The following is a 19,869-nucleotide window of genomic DNA, read 5'->3' as shown; positions in this document are numbered from 1 at the left end:
GACCCCTTCCGAAACCAACAGCGGCTCTACCTGGAAACGGTCTCGATATAAAGCACAAATACGCACGGAATTGGCAACCGGTTGCCGCGGACCTTTCGGCCGCTCTTTCGCCCTTCCCTTTTGGACGCATTTGGTGCCGAGACAGGGCAGGTTTGGGGTCACCCGGATGAAAAAAAAAAAAAAAAAAGGGGGAGATCGGGTTTCAAGTGGTTGTGTGTCCCTTTCTACCCCAGCTCTGCCGATGCCCGCTGCCACAGGCGGGGATGTTCCCCGTTTAACGGGGAGGGGCGGCTGCAGGCTCCCCGTTTGCTGTTATATCCCCCAAACTCCGCTCCCAGCTAACGGGGGCTGGGGGAATCCCCCGGCAAACTCGCTGAGAGGACTTCCCGCAAAACCCAACCCAGCCGAAACGAAAACCGTTGAGAAAAGCGCTTCCCCCCGTTATTCCCCCCCCCATCCTCCCCGCCAGATCGCACCCTTTCCCCCGGTAACGATTCCCGAATTAACCTCCCGCTCCCGGGGACACAAATTGGCCATTAGAGAGAGGGTTTTATTGCGGTCCTTTCCGCGGGCTGCGGATTAGCCCTGATTGGGAACTAATGGACTTTTCGTTACAGTTTAATGCAAGGAGGGGCTGGCGGAGAGCTCCGAGCGAGGCAGACCCCGGGGTTTGCTCGGCCAAACCGGAGTGTCCCTGCGAGCCCCGGTACCGCGGCGCTTCTGGAAAAAAAAAAAAAAAAATCTATATAGATATATTAAAAAAAATATATATCATCTCCTCCACGATCCCGGAGCCTCTTCCTTTAGTTTTTGTTCTTGCTGTTATTTAACTTTGCCGAACAGAAATCCCGAGGCCGAGCATAACGGCCGCAGCATCGAGGACTGCCCCTCGCATAATTTCTTTCCGGCTGCTTCTTCGTTCGCCCAAAATAATTGCCGGGGAAGTAACTGGTTGAAAACCCCGTATTTAATGCGCTCACCCACCACCACCACCCACCCACCCCCCCACCCCCCCCCCCCGCGAATCTTCTCGCTGAGTGCGGCTGCGAGTCCGCTGCAGCGGAGCCGGGGATGCGGAAAGCGGGGTACCCGCAGCGCCCCGTTTTCCTTGGCCGCCCCGAAGTTGTTTTTTGGAAAGACTCTCATGCATCGAGTCGCTTTGCTTTTTATTAGGTCGTGGACAAGGGAGAGAGAGAGAGGGGGCTGTGGTGGGGGAGTTTGGGAGGGGAGAGAGAAACGACGAGGAAAAAATTAAGCAAGGTAATAAAGAGAATAAGGAAGGCAAATCCGCTGAAAACTTTCTTGGACCAGAAAGCTGAGCGAGCCCAGCGCTGCTCTGAGGGAGACTCGGAAAATGGTTTGAAATCTAGTAAATGAATCCGTCTCCGGCTGTTTTTAACAACGACCTCGCTAGAAATCCCTTCTGCTTCTGGGGGGGGTGGGGGGAAATGTGGGGGGAATAGGGGGGTGGCGAGGGGCAGGGGGGGCTGTTCTTGTCAGATCCAAGTTAATGGAAACGGCGGTGCCGGTCTTGCTCCTAGAGTAAAGCCGAGGCGGGGGGGGGGGGCGGCTAAGGCCACGGCCACGAGTGTGTGTGTGTGTGTGTGTGTGTGTGTGTGTGTGTGTGTCCCCTCCAGCCCCGGCGGCCGCACCCCCATACACGCACCCAGAGGAAAGGCACGACTCTCCTCCATCTCTCCATGGGAGGCGGGGGGGGGGGGAAGCCAAGGGGAGAAGGGGGGGACACAAGGGCCGAGCCCCGGGGGGAGCCCGCCGGGAGCCCAGAGCCGCTGCTCCCGCTCCCGAAGGGGTTAAGGGCATTTATTTTCTTCCGTTTTCTTTCTTTTTCTCTTTTTTCCCTTTTCTTTCTTTTTTTTTTTTTTTTTTTTTTTTTTTTTTTTGACTGAAGAACTGTGGATGTAGTTTGCGTAATATCTTTATTACTGAAAACTTCAAGGTAAGCGAGCAATAGAAACCAGATGTGGGGATGGGAGGAAGGCAGGGTAAGAGTAAGTGTAAGGGGTAGCAGGAGTTAACCGGGGGAGGAGGGCAATCAGGTTGAGTGGCGGGAGGTGGAGGGGGGCGAAGGAAGGTGAGTATTGATTTATTTTTAAGCTCTTTTTGGGTTGCAATTGACCCCTCAAACCAAAAAGGGCTCCTGCCAGCCTCTGTCCCTTCGTAAGCTCACCTCTGGCAGCCCCAGAAGCCGCGGCCAATTTTGTGTGCACGGCGACCCTGTTAAAATCCCTCCTTGGCGCCCTCCCGCTTGCCATCCAGTTGTTTTACACCTGGAGAGAGCACGGGTTTTAGAGGTAAAGAAATAACGACCAGCAGCAGCGTAGCGCCCGGCGATGGGCGACCGCAGCACCGCCGTGCCAGGGGAGGCCAACGGCTCCCGGGGAGAGCTGCCGACCCCGAAGGGGTTAACGGCGGGGGGAAGGCTTCAAGGCATATAGCTGCGGGGGAAAGCCGAATTGCCTTAAAGCCAGAGGAGGGGGGCGCGGAGGAGGGGGTCCCCGCGGAGGGGGCCGGGGCCAACCGTTCAATCGGCCGCGGTGCTTCCGCCTGCGCGGATCCCACATCTGTCCCTTTTCTATTTTTTCTTACTCATAAAAAACTTTGGGGATTGTTTGTATTTTTTTTTTTTTGGGGGGGGTGTTTATTGCTTTGTTTTTGGTTTTGTTTTGGTTTTTGTTTTTTTTTTTTTAATTTTGTTTGGGTTTTTTTGTTTTGGTTTGGTTTGGGTTTTTTTTTATAACGCAGAAGATATGACCTCCACCCCTCTCTGCTTCCACACACCCCCATACACATACACACACCCCTTCCCGGGCCCCCTCCCCTCCACTGTCATCATCTACATATTAATTGGGGGAGAGGTCTCTCTCTCTCTCTCTTTTTTTTTTTTTTTTTTTTTTTTCTTCCCCTATGTTGGGGGGGAAAGTGCGGAGAAGAGCTTCTTTAGAGTGTAGATAGTTTGGAGGAAGAGACGTAGGGCAAGTGTGTGTGTGTGTGAGAGAGAGAGAGAGAGAGAAGAGGGAGGGAGGGAGAAAAAGAAAAAGACCCCTTTTACTGTGCGAGATCTTAAGGGGGTTTGGAGATCTGGTCAGCTTTCAAGAACATCTGAATCCTCTTAGAGCTCCCTAGCCCAGCTGTGAGTGTGTGTATGAGAGAGGGAGAGAGAAAGAGAGGTTCCTGGTGCCCCTCCAAGCGCATTAAGGACACTCGGGCCTTTTAATTTTAGGAATGAATGCTGATACTTGTGTTTCTTATTGTGATCCGGCTGCCATGGATTCCTACTACAACGCAGCCTCCCAGGGCACAGAAGGCTCCTCGCCTTTTAGGGCGTTTCAAGCAAGTGACAAGTTCAGCCCGGCTTTCCTGGCCAGCAAAGGACAAGGCTTTGGTGACAGCAGCACGAAGTGCCGGAGCCGCTACAGCCAGCAGGAATGTCAGTCCCTGGATGGCAACGCGCAGGCTGCGGGCTCGGCTGGGGCTCCGGCCTCCTTTAACAAATACCCCCCGCAGCAGCAGCAGCAACCCCCCCACCTCTACATGCAGCGAGGTCCCTGCAAAACCCCCCCGGAGAGCAACCTCAAACTGCAGGAGAGCAGCGGCCACAACGGAGCTTTGCAGGTCTCCTGTTACGGTGAGTCCTTGGAGAGGGGCGGGGGGGGGGGGGGGGGGGAAGCGGAGTAAGAGGCGCCCGGGGCTGGAAGGGCCTCTTGAGGGGGGGGTGAAGGGTAGGGGGGATGTGTTGGGGGGGGGGGACAAGTCCTCCCAGGGTCAAAGAGCCCCTGTGCAGCTCCAGCGCTGCCAGGCGCGGAGCACAGCGCGCCCGCGGGCAGCCCCATCGCGGTGCGGGGCTGGGAGGGCCGCTGTGCCCCCCCCCCCCCCGATTATTTTTATTTCCAGACGGGTTTGGAGCCCGCCATGCCCAAGGAAAGCCGCGTTTCTTTCCCCCCCCCCCCCGGCTTTGCGGTGATTTTAATGGTAATTTCGAAGCGGGGCCGGTGCGCTCCCGGGAAGCTCTTGAGCAATTCGGGGAAATCCGCAGCAAACGGGGCGAGAAACAGAAAGAGAAAGGAAGAGCGGGCTGCGCGAAATATGCTCCACGGGGATCCTCTTCCAGAGGGAGAAATTCCGGAAAATATCACCGAAATCCCCGCTTTCCGCTGTAACGGTCTCTCCCACTTTCCTGTCTCTCACTTTCTCCCCTAACAGTCACTCCTTTAATTGATTTCTACCCGGCTGCAGATAACCCACTCGCATCATCTCCGCGGGTCATTAGCGGTAATTAAGACACTCCCTTGCGCTGGCGCTCGGCAGGAGAGTCTGGAGCGGGGTGGCTTCTCCTGTCGTGTCTGAGCGTGGGTTTGAAAACGCTTCTTCGGGAAGTGTCCGCTGTGTGGAGACGATTAGGAAAAAAAATCCAAGAAACCCCAAACACACACATCAAAAAAAACCAAAACAAAAACAAAAACAAAATCCCAAAAAACAAACCAAACAAAAAAAGCACACACACAAAAAATCCATCAAACAAACAAATTAAAAAAAAAAAAAAAAAAAAAAAAAAAAAAGAAGGTTATTTTTCCGAAGAAGAGAAAGTGGAAATTAAATCTCTTCCCCTCCCTCCCGATGATCTCTGTGCGGGCAGAGGGGCGCAGCGCATCGCCGCGGGTGCGGGGTGGCCGTGTCTCCATCCTCGATGGGCCGGTCCACGGTGACCCCCCCGGGCAGGGACAGCGAGGGGACCGTGACGGGGTGTCCGGGGAAGCCCCGATGAGGGCGGGGGGGGCCGGGAGAGACCCGGTTCAGGCCGGCGATGCCACCTCGAGGCTCTCACCTTTATTTTGGATACTCTTCGCCCTCTTTATTTTCCCATTTCCCCCATCTCTAGATTTAAAAAAAGAGGCAGAGGCGCCTTCTCCCTGCCCATCTCCCACACCTCGCCGGGCCGGGCCGTCCATCCCCCACTGTGTGCAGCCAAAGTGTCCTCGCACCCTTCCCTGTCCCCGGATCCAGGTTTACACACCCGGTGTCCTTCCTCCCCTCTCCCCAGGTGGCTCCTTTCCCGGGGAAAATGTCATTAAATCCTCGCCAGGCAGCCGTGCCGGGCAACCGCTCGTTCTGGCCGGGGCTTAAGCTGAGGTTTTCTCCCTCTTTCCCCGTGGGCGGACAACCCCACGCCAGCGCCAAGGCCCTCTCCGCATCCGCGGAGCCCCACGGGTGTCAGGCCGGGGTCCACGGGGGAAGGGTACGGTGGGGCCGGGGAGCCCCCGGTGCCTTCCCGGCCGCCCTGCCACCCTCTCCCCGCTAACCGGCTCTCTTGGGTTTGGAGGCTGCAAACCCCAGGGCGCAGGTTTAGCCCATCATGACGCATTCCAACACCCCCCCACCCCGCCCCGGTAGATCCACGCGAGTTTATCGCCCTCCCTCACACCGCCGGCGTCCCCCTTGGTTTCTTTTCAGTGGGAGCCCCACGGCGGTGGCAGGTCGGGTGACCGGGCCCGGGGCTTGTTGTGAGCCCCGTGTGATGTGGCTGGGGACGATGGGCCGTAATAAGAGACACATGGATAATTAATGGCAATAATAATATTATTATTTTATTATTATTATTACTATTATTATAACGGTTAAAGATTGAAGAGAGACACTCGCTAATAATAGCTGGATAGGGGGTTCGCAGAGCGACTGCAGCACCACTAAACTCCTCGCCGTCTTGTCCCAAAACTCGCCGGGAGCAGGCGTGGAGCCCCAGGAACCCCCTCGCCCGGCCAAAGGGATCGGGAAATCACCGAGCCCGGTAAATCCCCTCGGCGAGGGTGAGAGCGGGGAAAGAGAGAGCGAAAATGAGAGAAATAGAGAGACCTCTTCTTCCTCCGCAGCGCGGGCGGCTAAGGGACAGGGGGTGCAAGGCGGCGGGGGGACACACACACACACACCACAGGAGGGGTTTTTGGAGGGAGCAGAAACAGCCCCGGTGCCTCCCGGTGCCCCCCGGTGCCCCCCGGTGCCCCCCGGTGCCTCCCGGTGCCGCCGTGCGCGTTGTGCAGGAGCGGCAAGGAGCGCGGCGGGGAAGGCTGGCTCCCCGGGGTTGAGAAGGATGCTGGGGCGGTGGGGAGGCTGTGCCCATAAGTCCCTCAATTTAAAAAACACCCCCCACCCCCCGATAAAAATAAAAATAAAAATAAAAATAAAACCTAATGAGCCGGCTGCCGGTTTCCTCCCGCTCCCGGCCCGGCGCCCGGAGACGGCGGCCGCGCACCCGGCTATCACCTCGGGAAAGCCCCAGGCTGGATCCCACGCCCCCCCTTCTTTCTTTTTTTTTTTTTTTTTTTTTTTTGGTGTTTAATTTTAATTCTTTAATAAACAACTCGTTTCCCCTTATAAAAAGGCCCGTGCCTGCCATCTATTGCTCTCGGCTTCTATTTCGAGATCTAAGCCCTTCCATTGCATTGTACGGATAAATATAGGCGGGGGAGAGCTGTGGCTGTAAATACACGGAGGACACGAGTGGCAGCCGCCGAAGCGCTCCCGGCCTGGCTCCGGGGGGGTCCCGGCGGGGCCCCCCGCCTCCCCCCGACCGGCTTTCCCTGCTCTAAATAGGGGTGCGGGTTATCCCCCAAAGCGGCACCGGCAATTAAAGCCGAAATTTTAAATAAAAGCATTCAGGACAGGTTATATATCTTGCGTTGTGGGGGGGAGGGAAGTTTTCAGATGATTTATGTGCTGTAGTAACCTGACTTGCTATTTCTTCTGCGTGGAGCTGAAGTAAGTTACATGTCTTGAAACACATGTATGCATATACTCATATACACACACAAATATGTACGTATGATGCTGTCTAGAAATATGGGCTGAAAAAAAAGATCCTTTGGGGAGTGAAGGTGAATGTGATGGGGATGTTTGCTCAGAGGAAACAGGAGAAAGGAAACGGGCTTTCTCTGACAGAGGAAATTCTTTAAGTGCCGGGTTAGGCAAATAACGACCGTTTCTTTTATTTAGCGAACAAATAAAATTCGCAACTTAAAGCGCGTAATTAATAGAAGTGCAGAAAGCAACTGCCGTCGGAATCGGAGGCTCGATGCGTGCTTTTATTATTATTATTATTTTTTTAAGACATTTTTAATGCATTTCTCCTCTTCCTCCTCCCCCTAACGTAATGTAAACTGCAGGCAGGGCACACAGCAGCTCGCTCCCGGTGTGTGTATGTGTGTGTGTGTCCCCACCTTCCGGGAGAGTGTCCCCCCCCCCAGCCCCCCCGGGCCCCCGCCGATGTTGAAGGGCGCTGCGGAGCTCCCGGCGCACCGGGTGGGTGGGGGGGGGACACACACCGGTGGCATCTGCCCCCTTGCCCCGGCGGGAAGGGGGTACCCATCCACCCCCCCCCCCCCCCAACCACACATCGGGCGATGCCGGGATAAAAGCGCGGGGAGGGGGATGCCGCTGCCTTGATTCCCCACGGGGAGCAACAGGCGAGTGTAAAGGGGGGGGGGGGGGGGGAGCGGGGCGAGGGGGGCCGGGGGGCGGGCGGGGAGGGGAGCGGGGCGGGGGGCGGCCCCTCCCCGGGCGCTGCGGGGCCGTTGCCCGGCCGGGCTCGGCCGGCGGTTCCCGGCGGAGCTGCTGACGCCGCCCTGGCAATCGCCCTCTCTTTTCCACAATAGGGCCACCAGATCTGCCATTCAAGGGTTCCGGCACCCTCCCAGGGAGGGGAGGGAGCTCTCGCCGGGAGTTTTGGCTAAGCCTCTGTTTGAACAGACACTCGGAGGTGCGGGATCTCCTCCGCGGAAACCTGCGGGATTTCCTCAGGGAGCAGGACGCGAAGGTAGGGCTCACGCTCCTTCCCCCCGGCTGCGCAGGAAGATTTTACGCGCGGCTCTTCCCAAAGATGTTTTAGCGCTTTGGCTTGGCCGGTAGATCTGGCTGGAGGCTTTTATAGGATCCCTGACCCGAGCTGTTTATAACACTCATGTGTCAAAGGACCGGGAACCTCCCTCCCTCCCCCCCCCCCCCCCCCCCCCCCGTATTCCTGCTGCTCCCTCCTCGCAGGGAGATTTCTTTTCGCACCAGAGCTGTTTATTTTCGACTTGTCCGCTGGTGATTGGGATTAACTCCCGCTTTAGCCCTCCGCTGCTTGTAACCCCAGCAGGACGTTACCAGCAAGAAGGGTGCGGAAAGAGAGAGAAAGAGTCTTAAAACTTCTACTGGTCTTAATTGTTTTGAAAGCAACACAGCGCGAAGCAGACGGGAAAAATACTGATGGGGAGAGAGATTTGGAGATGCTTACTGAGCGCGTCTTTTCCTAAGGGTTTGGTGTAGGAGTCCTATTAACAATATATGCTGATGCCAGATAGCGCAAATGAGCTGTGTGTGTGTTATCTGGAGCTGCAGGCTGTTTATTTTGTGCAGCCTTTTGAGTGTACATTCAGTGTGGTTGCATGACTAACTGGCTGGAGTGATTCACTGGCTGCTTTATGGGTGACTGCTCAAAACAAGTTGTGAATCAAAAGAGATTTCTTTGGCTGTGGTTTCTAACCTCCCAAGTTAAATGCACTCAGGGTTTAAGGGGAGCTAATGTGCAGACTTCAAGCCCTCAGATCTTGAAGATTTATTCCTTTTCCAAGCCCTGCGTTCAAAGCCGTGATGAGTTTCCCTTGTAAGAGGGAGGTGGTGTCTGGGAGGCTCCGAGCCAAGGTCTGCCGCTAAAGGACATCTCCAGCCACAGCCCCGTCCCTTTGGTCGCCCTAGTTCCCAGCTATTCAGCCACTTTCCCTCCCTGGAGTCCTTAAGCTGCTTTATGATCTTGTTCAGGGCAACTCTCAGGTGAAAAAAAAAATGCAGTGCGTCTGGTGGCAGTCGGAGACTTTTCTTCCCATTTTGCAGTTAAGAAAAACTGAGGCTCAGCACCTGCGAGTGGCCTGTGCAAGGCAAAGCCGCTGCCACTCAGGGGCATCAGTGTGACCTTCCCAGGGCCATGGCTCTGGCAGAAGGAGAATCTCCACGGGCTGGAGAAGGACCCCACTGCCCGAGACAGAAATCTCACAGAGTAGAGGTCCAGTGTTTGTTTTTGGAGGGGCCTGACCTTAGATTTCCTGACAGCCAGGTGTAAGAAGCTGCAGCAATTGGTGTGTTCTCATATGCTGAGGCCTCTCCGTCCATAAACCAGGCTCAACCTGCACGTTAATGGTCTCATCTTTAAAAAGCAACTCACCAGCATGGGCAACCTACATTGGCCAACACAAGGTATGAGTTGGTCCCTGCTTTTCAGAAAATGCTGAGAAATCCCTGCTCCAAAAGTCGTATGTTTCTGAGGTATTCCTCCCACATATTTGGAAATAAAATAAACATCCCATCTCATTGTTAATCAGCTTGGAAAGCATAGGTTTAATGTCTTCATATAGATAAATTTTCGAAAAGAAAAGAGAAATAGGTATGGATTAGGAGAAGCCTGAGCAGTAACTCAGATAATACAGGACCCCTGTGTCTTGAGAAACATTTGCTAAGAGCTGGATGAGAATGTTTCATATGAGTAAAGCGTTAGAGTAATTTTCCATAGTTACACATCTCTCAGCTGCCTCAACTTGTAAATGAAAGTTCATAAGTAAAGGAGGAAAGCTACTTACACATATTAAATAAATGACCTCCACTTTATTTTCTGTGTAAGTTCAGATGAATCAATGTTATTATACACACTGGTGAATCTGCTTGGCCCTGTTTTCATTCATGCTTGCAAATCGTCTTCATATTTTGTCTGTCACAGAAGTAGACAGGATGTGAAATAGCATTTGTGATCACCACGATACTTCCAGGGCCATTTTTTTGATCAAAGAGAGACAAGTCAGTGAGGAACAGGGCAGAGGGACGCAGGGAGGAAGGAGCAGAGATGAATGAGAAGGGACAGAGGAAGAAGAAGAGGAGATATATTGGACTGGTGATGAGCAGTGGCAGACTCAGCACTCTTACGGGAGGTGGTCTGCAACTGATATTATGGACTATATAAGTATGAACCCACCAGCATCAAATTCTTTATCTCTCTGTTGAGAAGAGCTGTGATTCAACATTGAGGAGCTGCTATCTTCAGATCCTGGCAGGATTTAGCCATGGCAAGCTGGTATGCCATGAGCTATGGTGTCTCCTTATCAGTGCCGATCGAAGACCATTGCATCACCTAACTCGGCAGTTAAATGCTTATTTATGTCTGATTTTTTTTTTTTTTTTTTCTTTTTAGCAAAGATGAGGTTTGAGGATTTATCCTGTTGCAGTTAATCTACTTGCTGGAAACAGATAGTTGAATCGGTATTATTTCTAAATATATTATTTATTAGCAAGAGCTGTGTTCATTAGCTCTAAGACAAGTGGGTTTTCAGCTGGTGATAGAGCTGCTTTAGTCGCTGATAGACATGCTGTACACTGAGGCTGGGTGAAAACTGCGGGGCTTATGAAGATAGCAACCACCTTTATTCAGTAAAAGTCTGAAAACACTACAAAACCAGTGTGGGGGGGAGTCAACAGAAAGTCAAGGCCCATCAGAGAAGTGGATGGGAAATGGGGAACCTGAGGATGAGACAGAACAAGCATTGTGGGCACGCTTCTGTCTGGAGGAAATAAAAGGAACTTGTAATGTCTTGAGATAACTGCTGTCGGATTGCTGTTGTGTTTAGGGAGATAGGGCTTCGTGTGCAAGCATCGCTGCATGAGAGAAATACCTCAGATCTCCCCAGTTCCTCCCTGTAGTGGAAGCTGCCTCCTCAGGTCTTCGGATATTGGCTGGCCTCTTCGTTTTGGGAGCAGTCACACCGGTGTCGGGGTAGGATGCAGTTTCCAAAGAGGGAGACGGGGAGCCGTATTCATTCTTTTGATGCAAGAAGGATCAGATAACAAAGGTACTTGCAGACATCTAACCTATTCAGGAGCAGTGGAAAGTGAAAGGAATTCACACCAGAATCAAATAAAATAATAAAAAAAAACAGTGTTGTAAGCTGTGTGCAGGGAGAGAAGGCAATATCAGGAATTTTCCCTGAAAGGGTCAAAAGCAATCAGAGAATGACTCTGTGCTGGGACAGTGCCCAGAGAGAGCCGAAGGCCCAGCGGTAAGACCCCGACCCCACGAGGTGCTGGGGAACGTGTGTGACACAGGCCAGAAAATGTTTCACCAAACAGGGGAAACGGGGAAACGTTGTTCAGCCTGAAACTTAATAGGAGGCCCGAGCCACAGCAAGGTTTCTGACAGAATAGAAAACCATCTCAAAAAGGAAACCGAAGGCTCACTGGGGTACCAGCCTGCCAGGTGTGGAGCTGGCCCCCGGCCGCTGGGCCTGCCAGGAGGGGCTCGGGTCACCCCTAGGACTGGCCCACAGCATCTTTTTTTTTTTTTCCAGCCCCAGCCATGTCACTCGAGACAGGACCCCGTGGCAGGCGGGTGCAGGACGGAGCCTCGCTCCGCAGCCCTTGCTCCCAGAGAAGAGCCCTGAGGCCAAACGTGGGGCTGGGGGGCTGGGGGGGGGGGTCTGTTCTGCAGCCAGGACAGCGGTGCTGGTCTCTGGTTCAGGAGGCTGCGAGAGCTTCTGGAGCACCCCGCGGTTCTTCTCCAGCCTTCCCTGGGATGGTGCATGCCCAGACCTCATCCTGGAGCGGAGTCAGGAGCACAGCTGTGGCAAGGACCCATACCTGAGAGCTGAGAATCACCGAGTTACAGACATAACCTGGCTTATCAAGATTTGGTCTGAACCTTCATAAGCAGATTGGAGCCAGATATCAGTCTGAGCTAGACAGGACACAGCCAAGTGCTAGAAGGCAAGAGGAAGAAGAGACCCACCTAAATTGGCAGAGGACCTGCAGACATTTTGTGTTCTTCACGTCTCCAGATGCCAGTGAGGACTTCCAAGATAAATAGCTGGTGGACCAATTGCTAGACACTTAGACAGATCGTGCAGGAGGCCAGAAACACTCCATGAAGCTGTGGGATTTATGGTGGAGCTTAAATACTGCATTTCAGCCCTTGAACAGAAGTCGGAAAGCTGCTACTGGAAGAGAGGGAAGCCGGTTGCTTTATATAGGTATAAAGTCCTGCGCTAGAGAGTATTTTCATCTAGTTCATACCACTTCAAGCGATTAGAAAAAGGGACTTGTGCAGGACAGAAAGCAATGGGAGATTGGCTACAATATCAAACATGACTGAGGGAGCTCGGTTAAGTGCGGCTCTGATGGGGAGGGGAAATATCCACAGAGAGAGTTGTTATAAATATATGGCTAGTCAGGACAGAGCCTCATAAAAATCTACTGAAAGGCCCAAACTTAACTCAGGAAACCAGGGGACCTGAAGCTGCACATGCAAAGCTGGGGGATGCTGGTTTTAAGTTAGAGTTGAGGCTGTAGCAAGGCTTTGTGGTGCCCGGGGCTGGATGTTACTTTGGTGTTCAGAGAACCCCGTTTTTCCCTTGAAGCTTTTAATGAGTTTGCTTTTGGGAAGGATACTTTTGTGGCTGGTTGTCCTGGGAAACCGTTTTTCCTTGGCCCTGGTGGCAAAAATTGGAGTTCTTAGTTGAACAATGTGTTCGCCTCCATTTAGCAGCGGTTCACTTCAGAGGGAGGGCTATGGGGGAAGCCAAGCAGCAAGAGAGGGGTTTATCACCTGTGCAATTTAGAGGCACCGCAGATGCTCGTTCAGGTACTGCAGTTGGTAACTGAAAGTAGACAGAGAGGGAGACAGTGGGACAATCCAAAATAGAGCCACCCCATAGGTATGAGGGAAGGCAGGGACTGGGGAAAGTGTCCTTGATGTGTGCAGGATACTGGACTGCTGGGATCCAGGAAAATGCTCCGCATAGCCAAGGTGGGAGATGAACTAATGCTCAGTGTGTGCATCACTGTGGCTGGGATCTGGTCAGTGCGCACCAGGGCTTTCAGCCTGCAGTGTTTTCCTTTAAAGACATGGCTTATGCAAAAGAAAGAGGTTTGGGCAATCTGTTTTTGGCGCCTGGCTCTGTGGGCAGGCCTCTGAGCTGTCTCTTTGAGATTGTAGCCAGTTCTTGGACCTCATCTGTTGTTCTGGTTAGAAAAAAAGGCCAGCAAAGGCTTTGCTGGGTAATATATTAATCAAAGGGTGCTTATGCCTTACCATTAATAGATAGTATCTGGGATGTGCCTTACTAGGTTCATTTTGGTTTCCACAGTGGATATCTGGAGGTGAAAACGGCTTTCTTGTTAGCACAAGTCCATAGCAAAGTGTAGCGTGGGTCTCCCCTCCCGCGTGTAAGGCAGCCCTCACCCCAGAGACCAAGAGAGCAGGTAGTGTGTGGCCAGCCACCCAGCCCCTGCGGTGCAGCCGGGGCTACGCGGGGTATGGTGAACCTTTTGATGGGATCTGCTAGTGGTTTAAAAACAGACTGTCGGGAGCTCGAGGTTCCCAGGCTGAAATGGAAGCCCGAGTGGAGGCGGGTGGTTGAGAAGAGGCGTAACGCGCGCACCCCAGGCAAGCGCTCAGGCAGGGTCGATGGGGCAGCGCTTCCCCGACGCGAGGGAGGGGAGCACGGCGCTGTCAGCCTGCCCGGCCTCGCAGCTCCAGGCTCGGCTGCAGGCTTGCCGGAGTTCCGAAAGCTCCACGTGCTCCTCGTGGGAAGAGGAAGCTTCCTCGGTGGCTGGAGGAGCGCGGCTCAGGCATTCTCAGAGCTGAAGCAGCTCCCGTTGAGCACAGCTGGGGGTGCCTGTGGGGTGGGGACAGCACCGACGTGAGACCATAGTCACCAAAGGCTAGTTCTGCCAATGCCTTATTCAAATCCTTTTTCTTTTGGGCAGACGCCTTCCTCAACAGGACAGCAAGAAAAGATTGAGACTGCATCATTTTTTTTTTTTTTTTTTTTTATTTTTCTCTCCTTTCTTTCACAGTCTGCAGGAACTAAAACGCTCCTGCTTCATCCAGGGTGTAGATATAGGTTTGCAAGGGCAGAGTTCAAGGAGCTAAAAGGATCCCTCAAAAAAGGCTCCTGGTATCAAGACAAGGTGTGATTTAAATAACAACAAAAACAAAACCCAAACCAACCCATTCAGCAGCTGTGTCTGCTTCTGAGTATCGACTCTCTTCAGAGCAGCAGGGTAGAGCTCTCTGGTCATGGTGGGAAAGCTTGGAATTTAAAGATGAAATGTTGTATAGGAGATGGGGAAATAAAACAATGGGTGATGAGTATTCATGAGAGCTCATTATACCCAAAACACTCAGAAAGGAGGTTCTGAGGTTTCGTTATGATGTCAAAACCATTGGACATCTTGAGGTTGCAAAATCCTTAGTCAAGCCAAGAGAGAACTGGTTTTGAGGAAAATGCAGACAGATGTTGGAAAATTACTACAGGAAATGTGATGCATTTCTTGCATGCATTGTATTTCAAAAGTGGGTCCCCAAAGATGGGGAGAAACCCTACTGAGCAGTGTCTCCTGGGGACCTTACTTGCGATTCATTGCTGTTGATGTTGTTGGGCCTTTGCCTGAGTGGAATCTGCCAGACAATATTTGTTGGTAGCTATGGATTTCTTTAGAAAATGACCTGAAGCTTACCCAAAAAGGAACCAAGAAGCTGTGATTGCAACCAAGCTTCTAAGGGATGAATTTTTCACCATATTTGGGGACCTAGACATGAAGAACGTGCAGCAAGGCAGAGGCTTTGAGGCCAAAATATTTCGGCAGGTTTGTCAGATGGTAATAAATGTAATAGGAGGTAGTCAGTGTCCTATGGATGGTGGAGAGGGGAAGCTTGGCTGGTGCTGGGAGGATGCATTGAGCCAACTGCATGACACTGGGCCCCATTTACACCGCCTGGTGTAAATGGGGCCCAGTGGTGTTCCTCAAGGCCTATGGCATCTGCCTGCCCCGTGTTGGCATCTGAGAGACCTTAGTGTGTCTTGTACAGCACCAAAAACCTATGAGTGGGCAACTGAATCGCCCCCCAGATATTTTACAAGAGAATGACAACAGGACTGAGACTAATCCAGCTCTTTGTTCTGTTGATTTTAATGACTTTCAGAGAAGCAGAAAAAGAAAGTGCCGTCTGACTCCAGTTCTCCTTTTCAAACATTAGCCAGGAAACATAGCACACTCCTTGCAAGAATTTTGTACATTTAGGTCATTTTGCATGTACCAGGCCAGCCTGTCTGGACTTTGTAAAAATCAAGTGGAAGGGCTCAGGTTTTTCTAGAGAAAAACAAAGGTGAGTATTGCCTCAGGCAACATGTATGTTCTCTGATGTAGGCTTCTATGTAGAAACCTGGCTGATGCCACATCCCATAGAGGTGGAGAGAGCAGGAGACCAAAGCAGATAAACCATGGTGTGTAGCAGTGACCACATACATGCAGTAACATGTGAGAGGCTGGTGGGTCCTGTCCCAGGAGGAGTTATGAGGGGAACTGAGAGGGTCCCGAAAGCCAAGAACGCAGCTGTGGATGTCGAGCCTGACAGAAATTAGTTCCCTACTGGGGAAAAATAAGGAATGGCTTGGTGTAGCCTACAGTTTTCATTAAAACCAAAAACGTTGCTGAGAACTCCTTCTCAGGGGGTCAAAAGGAAAGGGAGCAGCCGCCGAAAGCCTGCAGTGGCATCCCAGTGGGAGCAGAGTCAGTCCAAGCTGGCTCTGTGAAACTGGCCTGCCGGGAAAACGCGATACGAGTATGTAAATAGCTAAATTGGTTGCTCTGACGCTCTTCCTCCCTGTATGTCTGAGATGGAGCAGGTCCATGGGTTGGGGTTGTGCTGGCCGGAGGCTGAGCAGGAAGGGTGGGTTTTTTTTCGGGGGTGCCTGGCAGCGGTGAGCGAAGCGGCTCCCTTTCGCCAGCGGTGTGAGGAGCCGATGAGGGCAGCAGATGAAGGCGCCGAAGACTGCTCGAAGCACAGCCCGGAGCAGGCTCGGTGTGCCCCGGGGCAGGGCCAAGCAGGGGACCCGCCAGGGTGGCGGGGAGAGCAGCGTGGCACCACGGCTGAGCCCCACGGGGCTGTCCCTGCCCGCTCCTCGCCCTGCCGTGTCCTGCACGAAGGGACGTTGTGTCAGGCCACACCTTCCCCAGGCGGGCAGCTCTGCTCCACAGCCCCCAGCTCTTCTGGTAGAGTTTTCTCCCATTAAATAAAGAGATTACACGCTGGCTTCCAGACTCATAATAATCTATAGAGCTTCTTGCTGTAGCATCTGAATGCCAAAGTCCATTTACTGACAGGAGATGAAACACCAAAGTTTTATTGTCTATTTACGTCAGATTATGTTCTTGATAAAGTTACACACACACAAATCCCCCATCCCTCTGAGCTCGGAGTTATTTTACAAAGGATTTACTTACAAGGGAATGTTATTTAGTCTCGTATGGACTACAGTTTGAAGCAAATTGGACTGTACAGCAGTAGTGCTGTCCCTGTTTATAAGTCTTGGCTTCATCAGCTGTTGGAGGTGTCAGTGGGGAAGAACGGTGTGATTTGAGCTGATTCAGGATGCATCTTTGCTTTGGAAAACAGAGGACATGAGCTGCAAATACTTGGAGTCCCTAATTCCAGACAAGCTTCTCGGTACTGGCAGGCGTGGCACCGGGGCTCTCTGACCCCTTCTTTGGGATGGAGAACCTCCATGGTTTCCTCTAGCACTAAAACCTTGGCTCTAAAACCCTGGCTTGTTGGAAGCTACAGCCTCCCAACTGTGTTCACTGAAGGAGTTTTGTAGTTTGGAGCCCCATTATTTACATCCGACTGTATATCTTCTCCTGAGAGCAAAAATGAATTGCAGCTGAAATCATACATTCCCGTACAGGCATGTCTGCCTCTTGTGAAGTCTACAAAACCATGACCCAAATGTACAGTGAGACAGTAAATCCGAGAAGACAGCGCCCGGGAAGCCTAGTCTGAGATAAGAAGGATGGAGAAAGCAGCCCACCATACCCCCCCGGCAGCTTCCCTTGGGGTCCCCCCGAGCCCAAGGGCTGGGGATGCTTTGGGGCGCGGAGGCCAGCTGGTGCCGAGTGACCCCGCTAATGCCAGGAGTCCTCAGACACTGGGAACCGAAGTGTCTATCTGTTCTCCCCAAACCTCATTCTTTCCAGACCCGTGAGGTTAGGCTTATTTCTAAAGAGTGGGGGGAGGAAGACAGAGCGGGTGAAAAAGGGTCTTGCTTACTCTCAGCTAGGAAACTCTGAAACAGGACGTACCTTTCAGACAGGCACTTTCAACATGTATTGATTCCAGCCCATGTTTTATGACTGTGTCATTTATTCTCCCCTCCAGGCCATCCTGCCTGCAGTTGCTCTCTCCACGTGCTGTTAAGGCCTCCCATCGCTTTCCACCCTGCTAGAAAAGGCAACTTTTACACTGGTTTTACACAGCCAAGTACTGGCGTAGGGGTGGCGTCTTCTTTAGGCAGAGCCCTTCTGAGTTGGGGGCTGTGTCGGCACACAGACACCCACACGTAAGTCAGGAATCTCCCAAAACAAGGGCTCCCCTAAGGGAGTATTTGGGGATATGGAGGGCAGGAGGAACCAAGGCCCCTTGCAATATATTTGCAAATTGTGAGCAAGGTATGATTTTTTTGAGGTCTGTCTGGGGCTCAGGATTGTTGTTGGGATGATGTTTGTGAGTAACCTTTGGTCAGCAGATTTTGTGTGTGTGGTGGTGAGCGGAAGGTAGGTACGTGGTGGACGCATGGGATAAAGGTCTTTTCCCTCACTGCATGAGCACCACTGGCAGAAGTAGGTTTCTGGGGCAAACACTCATTTCTCGAGCTCCTAAAGATGATTTCTGTAAATATTTGTTAATGTTTACTTGACAGTTGCAGTCACTCATGTCAGTATGATCCCATCCTAGAATGTTAACTGGAAACAAACACAAAAGTGAGCGCAAGCTCAGCTGATGTGGATACAGTTTTTAATTTTCACGGTCATCATCTTTCACGTAATCATCCAGTTCCGCTGAGAATTCGTGGTGCTCCAGGAGCTTCACTGTCTCTAAGAGTCCTGATTTATTTGTTCTCTGTTAGGAAGTGTATTACCAAAGTCACTGTTGTTTGTGTCTACTGTCTGACACTTCCTACCAAAATCCTGCTTCCAGTTGCTTCTAACTTAATGATTTGGCCTAAAAGCTTCCACGGCAGTTGTTTTCCTCTGGCTGTTCTTTATAATACTAATTTTTTGAAAGTTCACCTGAATCAAATAAGCTGTTTCCAAGAATGTAGCTAAAACTAAGCACATGTTTGATTTCTGCGTGTCAGAAAAAAATCTGACAATGTCTTTTTTTGTAAGTTCTGGTGCACTGTGATGTGGAGCAAGATGGTCAGAGTTGCAGTGGAGCTGGGCTTTGGGTAGGAAATGTGCTTCGTGCCTTTCCTGTGAAAAATTATCTAAGAACAAGCCTTAAGGAGTTGTGGCTCTCAGTTGCTCAGTACCGACAGCTTTGATTTTCACACCTAAACACACTGCAGATTTCCCGTGTTCTGGGCCTATTTCCACCCAGGTCTGAACTCATCCTCCTTGCAGTCGCTGTATTTCCCCGTAGATGGTCCAGCCTTGCTTGGACCCAGGCGAAGTAGGGGAGCACATTGTTCGATGTAACTACAGACACAAGAAAAGCTGTATCAGGGGAAGCATCAGGAGGCTGGGATAAGAAATCTGGACGTGGCAGAAACTTGGTTTGAAGCATGTTGGATTGAACGGGGGCTTAGGACTAGGTGACCAAGATACAAAGGTATCTCATGTTTTAGGGCATCTGCTGGGGCTAACAGCACCTTTGTCTCCGAGCTGCAACAATATGAGTAGTACCCTCAAAACGCAGGCTTAGCTACCTCAGAATGGCTGTTGTGCACTTGGTGGCTCTCGGTCTCGGTTTGCCATCCGTACAGCACGAGCAATAGCGGTGCCTCGTCCCACCGGGCTTGTCGTGGCTCAGGCATCTCTGTGCAACCCCCTGGTACGGCTCGGGATCGAATGCCGTGGGCAGCCCAGAGGACACTGCTGAACAGGGTGTGAGTGAGGATTGCCTTCACCCACCCGACGGTGAGAAGAAAATGGGGAACCGTTCACCGGGGGTAGGGCTCCAGCATATATAACCTGAAGACCCAGGAAGCAAGAAGTACATTAGAAAAGAAATAAGAGGAAAGGCGCGAAAGCCCTTCGGGCGGTGCTCTGGTCCCGGCGTTGGGTGCAATCGTGGTGCCGTGCACGGGGGGGTCCCCCCCCTCCCCGACAGCGGCCGTCCCTCTGTGCCAGCGGAGCCACGGCAAACGTCTTCTCCCACTCAGTCTGTCCCCAGCAAAATTTGGTCGCACAGTGGTTTTATAAAGGAATTTGGTGATGGTGAGAGGTCCACGTCTTGGCCCAGTTCGGTCACCGGCACGTGCAGTGGCCAGACCCCAGTACGCTGTGGGAGGGCAGCTCCCCGGGCATGGGCAGACTTGGGGGGAGGAGAAGTGAACCACAGAGGTGGAAAAGAAAGTAAAGGTCAAATTCTCTTGGCTCATGCAAACCTACTTCTGTTTTGTTTGGGTTTTGCCCTGTTTTGTTTTGTTGTTTCTTTTTCCCTGGTGACAATTCAGTGTGTTTCAAGGTGAACTAGTCCTCAAGTGAAATGAAATCCCCCTTCCCTTCTCCGACCTCGGAGTGCGTAGCGCTCTGAATTACTTGACAAGCACAGTTTACCCTTTGAGCAAGTCACGACTCTGCTTTCGCACGTAAGAGCACACTTCTGTGGCTGTTTTCCTTGCTCGGTACTACCTAATGGATTTTTCTTAATAACTGTCATTGCCCTGCACCTCGCTATTCTCAACTTAAAAGGGAAAACGTAAGTTGCTGGCTGCGAACACTGTTCATTATTCATTTACCAGAGGGATCTTATGCACATTCATCCCATTTCCTCTTAGT

The 19,869-nt window shown here is 52.0% G+C and overlaps 1 protein-coding gene across 1 annotated transcript in view; it reads left to right on the top strand.

Annotated features, from left to right (window-relative positions):
* The first annotated feature begins 3,121 nt into the window (after window positions 1-3,121).
* The window catches only part of ALX4 (ALX homeobox 4), a 38,618-nt gene continuing 21,870 nt past the window's right edge, over window positions 3,122-19,869 (top strand). The window contains exon 1 of the mRNA XM_042791230.1: window positions 3,122-3,646. Coding sequence (XP_042647164.1) covers window positions 3,244-3,646 — 403 coding nt within the window. The 5' untranslated portion in view covers window positions 3,122-3,243. The remainder of the gene's footprint in view (window positions 3,647-19,869) is intronic.

This window comes from Tyto alba, unplaced genomic scaffold (assembly GCF_018691265.1).
Source record: "Tyto alba isolate M040663 unplaced genomic scaffold, T.alba_DEE_v4.0 Super-Scaffold_18, whole genome shotgun sequence".
Taxonomy (NCBI): Eukaryota; Metazoa; Chordata; class Aves; order Strigiformes; family Tytonidae; genus Tyto; species Tyto alba.
Note: the sequence above shows the minus strand (reverse complement) of the source record. Positions and strands in the feature narration are given on the sequence as shown.